General features: G+C 48.1%; 1 protein-coding gene across 13 annotated transcripts in view; it reads left to right on the top strand.

The window, feature by feature from the left end:
* The window catches only part of KDM2B (lysine demethylase 2B), a 156,332-nt gene that overhangs the window by 77,299 nt on the left and 62,771 nt on the right, over nucleotides 1–16,262 (top strand). For all 13 annotated transcript variants that reach the window (XM_063694421.1, XM_063694423.1, XM_031000898.3 and 10 more), the window contains one exon: nucleotides 13,016–13,102. In XM_063694421.1, the coding sequence (XP_063550491.1) occupies nucleotides 13,016–13,102 (87 nt within the window). The remainder of the gene's footprint in view (nucleotides 1–13,015; nucleotides 13,103–16,262) is intronic.

Genomic DNA, 16,262 nt, shown 5'->3' with positions numbered 1-16,262 from the left:
CGCTGGTTCTGGGAACAGATGTCCTCCTAGGGATGAAACTTGGCTCCTCCTATCCCTCGCCTCTACCTACCTGATTGGCCTGAGGCTGGACTTACCTTAGACCCTTTGATGATGCAGAGGAGGCCTGGGGTAGGGGTTAGAAAAAGTGCAAGCAGCCCAGACTTCCTCCTTCCCCACAGGGGAATCACGGGCAGCTCGTGATAATATGAAATGAGGCATCTCAATGACTTGGTGCTGTTGGGGGTGTTTTCCTTGTACAAACACATTGAAACCTTCCAACAACGCTTTGGAGTACTTTTTTTTTTTTGAGATGAGGTCTTGCTCTGTCGCCCAGGCTGAAGTGCAGTGACATTATCTTGGTTCACTGCAACCTCTGCCTCCCGGGTTCAAGTGATTGTCCTACCCCTGCCTCCCGAGTAGCTGGGACCATAGGCATGCCACAACCCCTGGCTAATTTTTTTGTAATTTTTGTAGAGATGGGGTCTCCCATGTTGCCCATGCTGTCTTTTTTGTATAACCTAGTCACTTAGCTCATTTATTGAACTTACCTGTCTTTTTTTTTTTTTTCTTGAGACAGAGTCTCGCTCTGTCGCCCAGGCTGGAGTGCAGTGGCATGATCTCGGCTTACTGCAAGCTCCACCTCCCGGGTTCACACCATTCTCCTGCCTCAGCCTCCCGAGTAGCTGGGACTACAGGTGCCCGCCACCTCGCCGGGCTAATTTTTTTTTTTTTTGAGATGGAGTTTCACTCTTGATGCCCAGGCTGGAGTGCAATGGCACGATCTCGGCTCACTACAACCTCCACCTCCGGGGTTCAAGTGATTCTCCTGCCTCAGCCTCCCTAGTAGCTGGGATTACAGGCATGCACCACCACACCCGGCTATTTTTTATTTTTAGTAGAGATGGGTTTTCTTCATGTTGGTCAGGCTGGTCTTGAACTCCCTATCTCAGGTGATCCGCCCGCCTCGGCCTCCCAAAGTGCTGGGATTACAGGTGTGAGCCACCGCGCCTGGTCTTTTGTATCTTTTTTAGTAGAGATGGGGGTTTCACCGTGTTGGCCAGGATGGTCTTGATCCCCTGATTTTGTGATCCGCCTGCCTCGGCCTCCCCAGAACTTACCTGTCTTTAGAGATATTTAGTTTAGCCTTGTCTAATGAGGCTCTTTTCAGGCTGAAGAGCTTGTAAATTAGGTGGACAGGCCTCCTGAGGGTTCCATGAAAATTGGGACTGCTGCTAGTGTCTCTAAATGTTGTGTGGCCAGATGCTTGCCTGGGGGACGTGGGTGCCATCACCTCTTCCAGAACAGGAGAGTTTCTGATTAGTCTGACAGGCATTAGCCCCTCACTCTCCCTGGAGACCCAGAAAAGATTTTGAGGCCTGATGCAGTGGCTCACACCTGTAATCCTAACATTTTGGAAGGCCGATCACACGAGCCCAGGAGTTTGAGACCAGCCTGGGCAACATAGTAAGACCCCATCAGTACAAAAACAAAAATTAGCCAGGTGTGGTGGTGCGCGCCTGTAGTCCAAGCTGCTCAAGGGGCTGAGGCAGGAGGATCACTTGAGCCCAGGAGTTCTAGGCTACAGTGAACTATGAGTGCGCCACTGCACTCCAGCCTGGGAGACAGAACAAGACCCTGTCTCAAAAAAATAAAAAAAAAACAAAAAAACGATTTTGAACCCAGGACTGACTTTCAGGGTGGGAGTGCTGCCACAGAGGGTGGGCAGCCTGTTCTCCCCAGATGTACGCTCCGTCGCCTTGTTCTCTCTTTTCTGTTGTTGAGGATTCTTTTGCTTTGGCCAAGAAATAAAAAACAGCTCAGGAATATGGGTCTGAGACAATTCATAGCCGATGCCCAGTTCCCCCACTGCCATTGAGGGATTCGTGTTTCTGGGCTGTGGTGGTTTCCCGTTGATGACTGACCTGCTAGGATCTTTGGCTTGTGTTCCAGAAAGATGGGTTCTCTCCCGGGACCTCAGAGGCTGCTGCTTGTGGTGGCTCAGGGTAACTAGTGCCCTGGTGATTGGAGACAGCCCTCAATTCAACTCAGTCCCTAGATGGCTAGGTTTTGGCTTATACTAAAAACCCATTTGTTCTTTCATTTGTATGATTTTGTTGTTGTTTTTAAATTTTGAGACAGAGTCTTACTCTGTCACCAAGGCTAGAGTGCAGTGGCATGATCACAGCTTTTTTGTAGAGACAGAGGTCTCGCTGTGTTGCCCAGGCTCATCTTGAGCCCCTGGGCTCAGGTGGTTGGACAGCCTCGTGTGATGTATTTTTTTAATTGTGGTAAGACACACGTAACACAATTTACCATTTTAACCATGTTAAGGTGTCAAGTCAGTGGCATTAGGTACAGTCACAATTTTTTTTTTTTTTTTTTTGAGATGCAATCTCACTCTGTTGCCCAGGCTGGAGTGCAGTGATGTGATCTCAGCTTACTGCAACCTCTGCCTCCTGGGTTCAAGCGATTCTCGTGCCTCAGCCTCCCGAGTAGCTGGAATTACAGGCATGTGCCACCACACCTGGCTGATTTTTTTTTTTTTTTTTTTTTGAGACAGAGTCTTGCTCTGTCACCCAGGCTGGAGTGCAGTGGTGTGATCTTGGCTCACTGCAAGCTCTGCCTCCCGGGTTCACGCCATTCTCCTGCCTCAGCCTCCCGAGTGGCTGGGACTACAGGCGCCTGCCACAACGCCCGGCTAATTTTTTTGTATTTTTAGTAGAGACGGGGTTTCACCATGTTAGCCAGGATGGTCTCGATCTCCTGACCTCGTGATCTACCCGCCTCGGCCTCCCATAGTGCTGGGATTACAGGCGTGAGCCACCGCGCCTGGTGGCTAATTTTTATATTTTAAGTAGAGATGGGCCAGGCTTTTCTTCAACTCTTGGCCTCAGGTAATCTTGGCTTGGCCTCCTGAAATGCTGGGATTACAGGCATGAGCCACCGCCCCGGCCAACAATTCACAATCGTGTGCAACCACCACCACTATCTTATTCCGGAACCTTTTTATCACTGCGGACAATCCCGTACCTAAGAGCTGCCAAGTCCCATACCCTCTTCACTGCGAATCTGCTTTCTGTCCCGTGGATTTACTTATTCTAGATATTTCATTGTAATGTAGGTTTTGGTTTTTTTTTGAGATGGGGGTCTCACTCTGTCACCCAGCCTGGAGTACAGTGGCACAATCATAGCTCACTGCAGCCTCAACCCCCCAGGCTCAAGCAATCCTCCCATCTCAGCCTCCCAAGTAGCTGGGACTACAGGCATATGCCACTACTCCCAGCTAATTTTTTCATTATTTGTAGAGACTACGTCTTGCTATGTTGCTTATGCCTGTAATGCCAGCACTTTGGGAGACCGAGGCAGGAGGACTGGTTGAGCCCAGGAGTTCGAGACTGACTTTGGCAACATAGCAAGATCCTATGTCTATAAAAAATAAAAAATTAGCCAGGTATAGTGGCGTGCACCTCTACCTGGAAGACTGTACAGCGTTAGAGGGCTGAGGCAGGAGGATCATTTGAGCCCAGGAGGTGGAGGCTACAGTGAATTGTGATCGCATCAGACAGAGACCCTGTCTCAACGTAAATGTAGACACTTACTGTGATGGAGTGCCAAGATATTGGCCTGTATGAGGTGGGAAGGACAAGAACTCAGGACACAGGAGACCCTGGAGTTCAAGTTTGGTTTCTGCTCTTAGCTACTTGCTGTGTGGCCTTGGGCAAGCCAGTCCGCCTTTCTGTTCACCTGTATGGAAAATGAGGATGTGCTTTGTCCTTCTGGGGACCAGATTCTGGGATTCTTATGGCCATTCTGAAGCACTTACCCTTGGGTGAAACTGCAGTGTCCTCACTGTGATATGGGCATAACAGCAGGGACCTGTGTCACTGAATTACTTTAAGGAACAAGGAAGCCATGAACATAGGTTGCAGCTAAAGGTGAGCCAGGCTGGCTTTGGCCAGCTACCCACACTTCCCCTGCCCTTTCTCTTTCCTTCCCCCTTCTCACCTCTCAGCAGCCCCCTCATCCCCCCTCCAGGTTAAAGATTGCTGTTTAGGCTGTGCACAGTGACTCACACCTGTAATCCCAGCCCTTTGGGAGGCCAAAGTGGGAGGGTGGCTGGAGCTCAGGAGTTTGAGGCCACCCTGGGCAACATAGTGAGACCCCAGTCTACAAAAACAAAACAAAACAAAAGGAACAAAAAATTAGCCAGGAGTAGTGGCATGCGCCTGTAGTCCCAGCTACTTGAAAGGCTGATGCAGGAGGATTTACTGAGCCTGGGACTTTGAGGCTGCAGTGAGCTGTGATGGCACCACTGTACTCCAGCCTTGGTGACAGAGCGAGACCCTGTCTCAAAAAAGAAAAAAAAAAAAACAAAACACCACAGCCGGGGCGCAGTGACTCACGCCTGTAATCCTAGCACTTTGGGAGGCCAAGGCAGGTGGATCACCTGAGGTCAGAAGTTCGAGACTAGCTTGGCAAACATGGCAAAACCCCATCTCTAGTAAAAATACAAAAATTAGTTGGGCGTGATGGCGCACGCCTGTAGGCCCAGCTACTGGAGAGACTGAGGCAGGAGAATCACTTGAACCTGGGAGGTGGAGGTTGCAGTGAGCTGAGATTGCGCCATTGCACCCTAGCCTGGGTGACAAGAGCAGAACTCTGTCTCAAAAAAAAAACCCCACAAAAAAACCCGATTTCCTTTCTTTAAAAAAAATTTTTATTTTTTTTACCAAGACGGAGTCTTTTGCTCTGTCACTGAGGCTGGAGTGCAGTGGAACAATAACAGCTCTCCGTAGCCTCGACCTCCTAGCTCAGGTGATCGAGGTAGCTGGGGCTACAGGCATGCGATACCATGTTCAGTTCATTTAAGTTTTTTTTTTTTTTTTTGGTAGAGATGGGGGTCTCACTCTGTTGCCCAGGCTGGTCTCGAACTCCTGGGCTCAAGCAATCCATCTACCTCAGCCTCTCAAAGTGCTGGGATTACAGGTGTGAACCACCTCATCCAGCCAGGTGATACCTTTTTTTTTTTTGAGTCTGAGTCTCTCTCTGTCGCCCAGGCTGGACTGCAGTGGTGTGATCTTGGCTCATTGCAACCTCTGCCTCCTGGGTTCAAGTGATTCTCCTGCCTCAGCCTCCCGAGTAGCTGGGATTACAGGCATGCGCCACCACGCCCAGCTAATTCTTGTATTTTAGTAGAGGTGGGGTTTTGCCATGTTGGCCAGGCCGGTCTCAAACTCCTGGCCTCAAGCAATCTGCCTATCTCGGCCTCCCAAAGTGCTGGGATTACAGGTGTGAGCCACTGTGTGGCCAGGTGTTCTTTGAAGACCAAAAGTTCTGCATTAGACCGAATCCCTGTGCCATCTGTAAACCAGCTGAATGCTCTTGAGGAATGCAGTAAAATGGAGTACTTGGAATACAGCATCGTGGTCATGAGGACTCAGTGAGGTGACACTTTAGCACAGGGCCTTTAATAGCTCAGCAAACTAGAGCCAAAAATTTCAGATACCATAGAATGAAAACAGGCCAGTGCAGGGTCAAATGTGCGAGCCTGTGAAACCCATGACTGTGGAAGGTGTTCACAGCTTTTTTCTCTTGAGGTCGTCAATTCCCGACCCTGGAACACATCTGTTCATTGAGGCGGCCTCTCCTGGGTCTTACTGACATGTAGAACAGTGAGGTGTAAAGCCCAGATCACCAGCACAGTTGGCTTTTTAAAATCATCACACTCTTGGCTAGGCACGGTGGCTCACGCCTATAATCTCAGCACTTTGGGAGGCCGAGGCGGGCGGATCATGAGGTCAGGAGTTCGAGACCAGCCTGGCCAACATAGTGAAACCCCATCTCTACTAAAAATACAAAAAAATTAGCAGGGCATGGTGGTGCGTGCCTGTAATCACAGCTACTCTGGAGGCTGAGGCAGGAGAATCGCTTGAACCCAGGAGGCGGAGGTTGCAGTGAGCTGAGGTTGTGCCACTGCACTCCAGCCTGGGCGACAGAGCAAGACTCTGTCTCAAAAAACAAACAAACAAAAAACAACAACAAAAAATACCAAGTATGTTATTTAATAGTCTTGGGGGGCCAGAAGTCAGAAATAAAAGAGTCAGCGGGGCTGTGCTTGCTCCAAAGTCTCTAGAAGAGAATCCTTCCGGGCCTCCTCTGGTTTCTGGCAGCTCTTGGTATTCCCTGGATGTGGCTGCATCACTCCAGTCTCTGCCTTCATTTTCTTTTCTTTTTTTTTTTTTTGGTCTTTGTATTTATTTTATTTATTTTTTTGAAGACAGAGTCTTGCTCTGTGGCGCAGGCTGGATGGAGTGCAGTGACGTGATCTTGGCTTGCTGCAACATCTGCCTCCCGGGTTCAAGCAATTCTCATGCCTCAGCCTCCCAAGTAGCTGGGATTGCAGGCATGTGCCACCACACCCATCTGCCTTCATTTTCTTGTAGATTTCTTCTTTGTGTCTCTGTCCAAATCTCTCTTATTATAAGGACACTTGACATTGGGTTTAGGGTCTACCCTAAATTCAGGATTATTTCACCTTGAAAAAAAATTTTTTTTTGAGACGGAATCTTGCTCTGTTGCCCAGGCTGGAGTTCAATGGTGTGATCTCGCCTCACCACAACCCCCGCCTCCTGGGTTCTAGCAATTCTCCTGCCTCATCCTCCTGAGTAGCTGGGACTATGGGCATGTGCCACCATGCCTGGCTAATTTTTGTGTTTTCAGTAGAGACAGGGTCTCACCATGTTGGCCAGGCTGGTCTCGAACTCTTTGCCTCAAGTGATCCGCCCGCCTCGGCCTCCCAAAGTGCTAGGATTACAGGCGGGAGCCACTGTGCCTGGCCTGAACACATATTTTTTGGGACACAATTCAAGCTACTTCAGATGGGTTTTCACAGACGGTGGGGCTGGGATGGAGGGAGGGTACTTGAGAGACCCCAGGTGCGTTGACGCCTGGCGGGTCTCTTTCCCTGTAGAAGGGGGCACCCCGGAGGGTGCTGGTTCCCCAGAGCAGGAGTTCCCCAAGCCGCGCCTCCCTTTGCCGGCCCGTGGATGGCGATTCTTCCCTGATGCCTGCCTTGTTTTCACAGTGGGATATTTTTAGTCATGGCATGGAGGGAGTTTCTGATTATTAAAGCCCCAGCCTAGGAAGCAGTGGGACCCGAATCCATTGTTAACTAATTATCTCTTTGAGAGAAGTTGGCATAAAGGGCCGCCCAGGCCCAGCCATCCCTTGTCTGTGGTTATCTCTTCAGGTCCAGTACGGGGCAGTTTCCCGCAGAAAGGGTCCCACGGCTGGATCTTTCTCTTCGAAAACCTGCCCTGGACTTTCGGAGGGGACGGGCGTGTAAGGTGTAACCCTTAGGGGGCTGAGCTGGTGAGGGCACCCAGCCTTCCTTATATCTGTGCTGCCGAGAGCCCCAGGGAGTGTGTAAATTCAAGCAGGGCCTAGGGAAGCCAGTGACATGATTCCCTCCAGCACAACCTATTTCTCAGAGATGAAATCTCCAATTAGAATAATCTTCTTTTCCCGGAGCCTGTCATACACAAATGAAAATTCTTCCCTGAGGGACAGAGCCCAGGGCGCCCCCTGGTGGCCGCAGGGGGCCACACACAGAGGGAAACGGGAGGTATGAGTGTGAGATCCTGGGCTCAGGGCACTTGGGGAAAATTCTTTTTATTTTTAATTATTATTAAATAATTATTTTTTTTGAGTTAGAGTCTCATCCTGTCACCCCGGCTAGAGTGCAGTGGTGTGATCTTGGCTCACTGTAACCTCTGCCTCCCGGGTTCAAGTGATTCTCCTGCCTCAGTCTCCCGAGCAGCTGAGACCACAGACACGTGCCACCATGGCTGGCTAATTTTTTTGTAGTTTTAATAGAGATGGGGTTTCACTATGTTGGACAGGCTGGTCTTGAACTCCTGACCTCAGGTGATTTGTCCACCTTGGCCTCTCAAAGTGCTGGAATTACAGGCGTGAGCCACCGCACCTGGCCATTATTATTATTTAGAGACAGAGTCTCCCACTTTTGCCCAGGTTGGAGTGTAGTTGTGTGATCATAGCTCACTGCAGCCTCGAACTCCTGGGCTCAAGCAATCCTCCCACCTCAATCTCCCCAAGAAGCTAGGACTACAGGCGCACACCACCATGCCCAGCTAATTTTTAAATTTTTTTTGTAGAGATGGGATCTCGCTGTGTTGCCCAGGCTTACCAAGAACAATTGTAATTTAAAAAATTATTGGCCGGGTGTGGTGGCTCACGCCTATAATCCCAGCACTTTGGGAGGCTGAGGTGGGTGGATTGCCTGAGGTCAGCAGTTCAAGACCAGCCTGGCCAACATGGTGAAACCTGTCTCTACTAAAAAAAAAAAAAAAAGATACAAAAATTAGCTGGGTGTGGTGGTGTGTGCCTGTAATCCCAGCTCCCCAGGAGGCTGAGGCAGGGAGTCGGTGGAACTGGGGAGGTAGAGGCTGCAGTGAGCTAAGATTGCACCACTGCACTCTAGCCCAGGCGACAGAGCAAGATTCCGTCTCAAAAAAAAAAAAAAAAAAAAAAATTTATTGACTGGATGTGGTGGCTCACACCTGTAATCCCAGCACTTTAGGAGGCCAGAGGATCAGTTGACTGTAGGAATTTGAGACCAACCTGGGCAACATAGCAAGAACCTGTCTCTACTAAAAAATTAAAAAATTAGTCGGTCGTGGTGGTGCATTCTTTTCCCAGTTACTTGGGAGGCTGAGGTGGGAGAATTGCTTGAGCCCAGGAGTTCGAGGCTGTGGTGAGCTGTGATCACACCGCAGCACTCAAGCCTGGGCAACTCTCTGTTTTTTTAAAAGAGTCTTTAAAAATGTATTATTTATTATTATTAATTTGTTAATTATGTCTAGTACTTAGAACTGCAGTAATAAGTTTTTGTAACTAAATATCCCTCTAAAGAGGCCTCTACCTCAATGCTTGTGAGTTAGACTCCAATCTGATATTGAAATGACAAGAAATCGTAAGACATTTAAGAAGGAAACTCAAAGAAAACAAAGGGGGGGGGTGGGCATTACTTTCACTCATATGCAGAGCCACGTTTGCAAATTGGTGGCCCATGGGCCAAACCAGCACACAGATGTTTCACTCACAGTGGGTTTTTTTAAAGTTTTAGTTAGTTGCTAACATTTAAAAATGCAGAGATTTCAAATAAAACTCTGCATCTTCGATTTCTTCTGAAAAATTAAAGATCTGGCGGGCTTTTCATCCCCATAGGAGGTAAGCTGGAGTTGGGTAGCCTTGCCCCTTTTTAAATGGGCCATGTGTTCTCCAGTTTGTCACAGGCCTCACCATTCCCTATTGTTCCAGTCTGGTTACATCTTGAATTTGTTACCCAATCCTAGAGTTTGGGATTGGACTAAGTGGCTGAAATGTCCTGTGGAAGTGACGGTCTTCTCCCCCAGCCATTTGGGGCCCACAGGCAGGGGGGAATGGGAAGTCTCTGGCTAAACCTGAGTGTATTTCTGGAAAGCTCATTTGTTCTTAATGATTTTTTAGAAAGAGGGAAAAACTTTATTTATTTATTTATTTATTTTGAGACAAAGTCTCACTCTGTTTCTCAGACTGGAGTGCAGTGGCACGGTCTCGGCCCACTACAACCTCTGCCTGCTGGGTTCAAGTGATCCTCCTACCTCAGCTTCCCAGGTAGCTGGGACCACAGGCACACACCACCACATCTGGCTAATTTTTGTAGTTTTAGTAGTGATGGGGTTTCTCCATGTTGCTCAGGATGGTCTAACTCCTGGCCTCAAGTGATCCACCCGCCTTGGCCTCCCAAAGTGCTGGGATTACAGGCGTGAGCCACTGCACCCAGCCAGAGTTAAACCATTTTTACTTTTTTTTCTGTTCTGGGATCCCACCCAAGGTACAATATTACATTTAGTCTCATCAGTCTTCTCTTAGCTGCCATAGTTTCTTAGACTTTCCTTGTTTTGATGACCTTGACAGTTTTGAGGAGATCTGTTCAGGCATTTTGTAGACTGTCCCTCTTTTAGTATTTGTGGCTTTATTTTATAAAAACTCTGGGGCCAGGTGCGGTGGCTCACGCCTGTAATCCCAGCACTTTGGGAGGCCGAGGTGGGTGGATCACTTGAGGCTAGGAGTTTGAGACCAGCCTGGCCAACATGGTGAAACCCTGTCTCTACTAAAAATAACAAAAATTAGCCAGGGGTGGTGGCGCATGCCTGTAATCCTAGCTTCTCAGGAGGCTGAGGCAGGAGACTCGCTTGAACCTGGGAGGCAGAGGTTGCAGTGAACCAAGATTGTGCTACTGCACTCCAGCCTGGGTGACAGAGTAACACTCCATCTCAAAAAACAAACAAACAAACAAACAAACAAAACCCAACTTTGTTTATTGGAAGCTTACTCTAGGTTAGTCATTATGTGAGGCTTTGGGGATACAGCAGTGAATAAAGACACTTTATAAATAGCATTTACAAATCATTGACATAGACTATGGGACTTTGGGGAAGCTGTATGTGCCGGGGCTGGGATTTGAACCCCTGGAGCCAGTTCTAGAGCCAACATTCTTGACCACTGTGCTGTTTGCTGTTTCCTGTGGGCTAAGGAGGAAGTTCTTCAGGTTAACAGCCACATCTTGAAAAATCACGCAAAAAAAAAGAAAAATCATGCAAGCAAATTATGATCAGGAAAGTATAATAGGCCTGCAGTGGCTCACACCTGCAATCCCAGAATTTTGGGAGGCTCACACCTATAATCCCAGCACTTTGGAGGGCTCACACCTGCAATCCCAGCACTTTGGGGGGCTCACACCTATAATCCCAGCACTTTGGGGGGCTCACACCTGCAATCCCAGCACTTTGGGAGGCTCACACCTGCAATCCCAGCACTTTGGGGGGCTCACACCTGCACTCCCAGCACTTTGGGGGGCTGAGGCAGGTGTTTTGCTTGAGTCCAGAAATTCAAGACCAGCCTGTGCAACATGGTGAGAACCCATCTGTACAAATAATACAATTAGCTGGGCTTGGTGGTACGCACCTGTAGTCCCGGCTACTGAGGAGGCTGAGGTGGGAGGATCACTTGAGCCCAGGAGTTTGAGGCTACGGTGAGCTGAGATTGTGCCCCTGCATTCCAGCCTGGGTGACAGAGTCACACCCTGTCTCAAAAAAAAAAAAAAAAAAAAAAAAAAGGACAATAAGCAGAGTAAACTGGAAGTAAGCTGGAGTCATTTCTAGTGAAGTGAATTAGGAAAGGTGAATTAAAATAATCTTCACCTTCATTTGTCTCCTGAGCGCTTCTGCTCTTCCTGCTCAGTGCTTCTGTATGATTTACTCTGTTCTTAAATGTCCGGAAAAAATGTTTTTGTACAATTCAACAATTCGTGGTCCAGGATCAGAATGGGCCAGTGATAGTTCTGTGTGTGCTTAAACACATTTTTTTGTGGGGTGCTGTGGATGTGTGGATGTAGCCAAAAAAAACCCTATGTGGGTGGTCCTGGGGCAGAAAGTCTGGTGCCAGAGAATGGGGTTCTAGGGGTCTGTCTTCATAGTTTGGGGCAGCACTAAAATCCTGTGAGCCTTTCTGAGCCTCGGTAACCTCCCCTGTAAGTTAGCTGTTAGATAATTCAGCTGGGTAGCATTTTATACCTGGATGATGTTCTAAAGTCCAGCCACACAAGGCCAAAGTCTGGCAGAGTGAGAATTCCCTTTGAAGAACCTTCAAACCGCTCACCGAGAGTGAACACAGTGTGCCTCTTGGGAGATCGCCAAGCAGCCTGGCAGTCCATCCAACGCAGCCCATTTTTCTGCCACAATTTGGCCACATGACTCCATCCTCAGTCAGACCAGATCAAGCATCTTCTTGTATTTAGGGCCCATGTTGCAAAAAACATTTACACGTCGTCACACAGCAGGGTTAGGGTACATGTAGCAAGCTGACTAAAGGACGGAGTCATGGCTCTATGAAGGCATCAAGGTCTGGAGGTTGGTTTTGTTTGCTTCGCTGAGTACGTAGTTAAGTTTGTGAACATTAGAGGATCCGTAGTGCCACCGCCCAGCCCTCCCAGAGTGCTTGGTAGGAATTAAATGAGGCGCAGTGGCTTACCCCTATAATCCCAGCATTTTGGTAGGCTGAGGAGGGAGGATTCCTCGAGGCCAGGAGTTTGAGACAAGCTTGGGCAACATGGCATATACCCTGTCTGCACAAAAAAATTTAAAAATTATGGCTGGGTGCGGTGGCTCACGCCTGTAATCCCAGCACTTTGGGAGGCCAAGGCAGGTGGGTCACTTGAGGTCAGGAGTTGGAGACCAGCCTGGCCAACATGGCAAAACCCTGTCTCTACTAAAAATACAAAAATTAGCCCAGCGTGGTGGCGCACACCTGCATTCACAGCTACTCGGGAGGCTGGGGCAGGGAAATCGCTTGAACCCAAGAGGCAGAAGTTGCTTGAGCCCGGATTGCGCCACTGAACTCCAGTCTGGGTGACAGAGTAAGACTTTGTCTCAAAAAAAAAAAAAAATTTAGCCAAGGAGGGTGCCATGCGCCTGTGGTCTGAGCTACTTAGGAGGCTAAGGCATGAGGATCACTTGATCCAGGTGGTCAAGGATGTAGTGAGCCATGATTGTACCACTGCACTCTGGCCTGGGTGACAGAGCAAGATTCTGTCTCTCAAAAAAAAAAAAAAAAAAAAAAAAAAAAGTTTGTGTGTGAGTCCCCGACGCTCTGGAGAAGTGCTAGATGTCATAACTGTGATCATGGGTGATACATACATGGAAGTCACAGGGAGGTATGTGATTTGCTTTGTTAAAAAAATTTTGTAGAGGGCAGAGGGGAACGCTGTATGTTTCGTGGGCCCCAGGGGACCCTAGTGACTTGGTTTCTATTGAATGTGCGGGTGGCGGTGGAGTCAATGGCCAGGCGTTGACTTTGTGGAGTGTGATCCTTGCTGGACTATGTCTGCTGTTCAGCCGTCTTCAGAGACCTCCCCTTCCCCCTGGGCTAATATGGATGCTTTGTTTGGCCACAGAACGTCCTGAAGGAGCACGCGGATGATGACCCTAGTCTGGCCATCACTGGGGTCCCTGTGGTGACTTGGCCAAAGAAGACTCCAAAGGTAAGACACAGCCTGCCTGCAGCGGGCGGCCGCTTCCCACCTCCTTCCCACCTCCTGTAGGGTGAACATCCGCGACTTTTTGGGTAGCTATGGGGCCTCCTGAGATGAAGGCACCCCAGTTAAGATGAAGGATTTTGGTGATTTGTTCCGTGTTTTTGTTTTTAAAAGGGGGTTGCTTTACCTAGCTGTGGGAACTGCGAACAGTGCCGCCTGGTGGTCACTTGGAAAACTGGGGGGTGCTGACACCTCGCCTTTCCCTGTGGTTAGGTGGATTTTCTGTCTCTCCTTCCCTCACTCCCTTGCTTCTTCCCTTCCTTTTCCCTTTTCCTTTAATTGCTTCATGGGCTGTCTTCTCCTCTTTTGAAAGGAACTTTTTCTCAGTGTGTAAAACTGATTGATGCTCAACATAAAAATGTCTAATCGGTCGAGCGCGGTGGCTCACGCCCATAATCTCAGCACTTTGGGAAGTCTAGGCGGGTGGATCACCTGAGGTCAGGAGTTCGAGACCAGCCTGGCCAACACGGCAAAACCCCGTCTCTACTAAAAATACAAAAAATGTGAACATGGTGGTGCACACATGTGGTCCCAGCTACTTGGGAGGCTGAGGCAGGAGAATCACTTGAACCTGGGAGGTGGAGGTTGCAGTGATCAGAGACTGCATGCACCACTGCACTCCAGTCTGGGCTACAAAGTGAGAATCTATCTCAAAAAAATAAAATAAAATAAAACAAAAATAACATAAAATAAAAAATAAAATAAAATAAATAAAATAAAATAAAATAAAATATAAAAAATAAAATATAAATAAAATAAATAATAAAAATGTCTAATCAAACGGGAAAGGACCAGGACATGAGGAAGAGGAATAATGGCTGTATTGTTGAGGACTTTGTAGGAGCAGTTTGTTGTCTGGACCCCCACAGCCCTTATCTTATTTACGCTTCAGCAACTCTGTGGGGTAGACAGTTGTGACTGTCATTTTACAGATGAGGAAACTGAGGCTTGAAAAGGTCAAGTCACCCGTTAGGACAGCCAAGTACACAAAGATCGGTCAGTTTGGCAGCAGAGGCCAAATTTTCATCCAGTGCTCACCTCAAAGTCCACCATCCAGAGAAAACAGTTTTGGTGAGCACCCTTCCAAAGGCGGTCCTAGGTGGGATACATATGTATCAGGTCATCTCTGTACCATCCGTCTGCCTCCACGCAGCTTCACTACTTCCTTGGACAAGTTACATAGTGTCCTGAGCCTTACTTTCCTTGTTTATAAAAATGGGTTATACCAAGACTTTCTTCAGTGGTTGTCAGAACTAAATGAGATAAGGCATGCAAAACCCTTCAGACAAGGGCTGACCCGAGGTTAGTGCACTCTAAATATTCTTTGTGACTTCAGTAGCCCCAAGAGGTATTTTGTTAATTTCTGATTTTTTGGGGTTTTTTTTTGGCTATTGTAAAAAACACTGAAGCCAGGCGTGGTGGCTTATGCCTGTTGTTCCAGCTACTCCAGAAGCTGAGGGGGGAGGATCACCTGAACCCAGGAGTTCAAGATCAACCTGGGTAACATAATGAGACCTCATCTCTACCAAAAAAAAAAAAAAGCCAGGCATGATAGTGCATGCCTGTAGTCCCAGCTATTTGGGAGGCTTAAGCAGGAGGATCGCTTGAGCCCAGGAGCTTGAGGCTGCAGTGAGCTGCGATTGCACCACTGCACTTCAGTCTGGGCAACAGAATGAGACCCTGTCTCAAAACAAAAAGAAGAAAGAAAGAAAAAAGTATGCTGTAACAGATTTCAACACTTTTCTTTTTCTTTTTTTTTTCTTTTTGAGACGTAGTTTTGCTCTTGTCACCCAGGCTGGACTGCAGTGGCGTGATCTCGGCTCACTGCAACCTCCGCCTCCGGAATTCAAGCGATTCTCTGCCTCAGTCCCCTGAGTAGCTGGGATTACAGGCACCCGCCACCATGCCCAGCTAATTTTTTGTATTTTTAGTAGAGACAGAGTTTTGCCATGTTGGGCAGTCTGGTCAATTTCAAACACTTATTACAGGCCTGGTGCAGTGGCTCTTGCCTGTAATCCCAGCACTTTGAGAGGCCAAGGTGGGCAGATCACCTGAGGTCAGGAGTTCGAGACTAGCCTGGCCAACATGGCGAAACCCCGTCTCTACTAAAAATACAAAAATTAACTGGGCATGGTGGCACACACCTGTAATCCCAGCTACTCAGAGGCTGAGGCAAGAGAATTGCTTGAACCTGGGAGGTGGAGGTTGCAGTGAGCTGAGATGGCGCCACTGCACTTCAGCTTGGGGACGCACTATAGTTTTATTTGCTAAATCTGGCAACTCTAGTTGAAATGACTATATTTTTGATATATTGTTGAAACAAAATGGATTATTCCGATGAATTTCATTGTTTCTTTTTACCTTTTCAAATGTGGCAGCAAAAAAACTCAAAAGTACCTATGTGGCTCACCTTCTATTTCTTTTATTTATTTATTTAGACAGAGTCTTAACTCTGTTGCCCAGGCTGGAGTGCAGTGGTGCAATCATAGGTCACTGCAACCTCTGCCTCCCTGGATCAAGCGATCCTCCCACCTTAGCCTCCCGAGTAGCTGGGACCACAGGCACATGCCATCACGCCTGGCTAGTTTTTTGTATTTTTGGTAGAGATGAGGTTTTGCCATGTTGCCAAGGCTGAACTCCTGAGCTCAAGCAAGCCGCCTGCCTCAGTCTCCCAAAGTGTGTGATTACAGGCGTGAGCCACAGTGCCTGACTTACCTTCTGTTATTTCTATTGAGCAGTGCTCTTCTGCATAATTCTTTGATTATCTTCTTCAGGTGTACTTTTTTTTTTTTTTTTTTTTGAGATGGAATCTTGCTCTTGTCACCAGGCTGGAGTGCAGTGGTGCAATCTCGGCTCACTGCCACCTCCGCTTCCTGGGTTCAAGTGATGCTCTTGCCTCAGCCTCCCGAATAGCTGGGATTACAGGCGCGTACCACCACGCCCGGCAAATTTTTTGTATTTTTAGTAGAGACGGGGTTTCAGCATGTTGGCCAGGCTGATCTCGAACTCCTGACCTTAGGTGATGTGCCCACCTCGGCCTCCCAAAGTGCTGGAATTAAAGGCGTGAGCCACCATGCCCAGTCATAAATAAATATTTTAAAAATAA

Source organism: Gorilla gorilla, chromosome 10 (genome assembly GCF_029281585.2).
Source record: "Gorilla gorilla gorilla isolate KB3781 chromosome 10, NHGRI_mGorGor1-v2.1_pri, whole genome shotgun sequence".
In the NCBI taxonomy this organism is placed as follows: Eukaryota; Metazoa; Chordata; class Mammalia; order Primates; family Hominidae; genus Gorilla; species Gorilla gorilla.
This window is presented reverse-complemented; position numbering and strand designations above follow the sequence as displayed.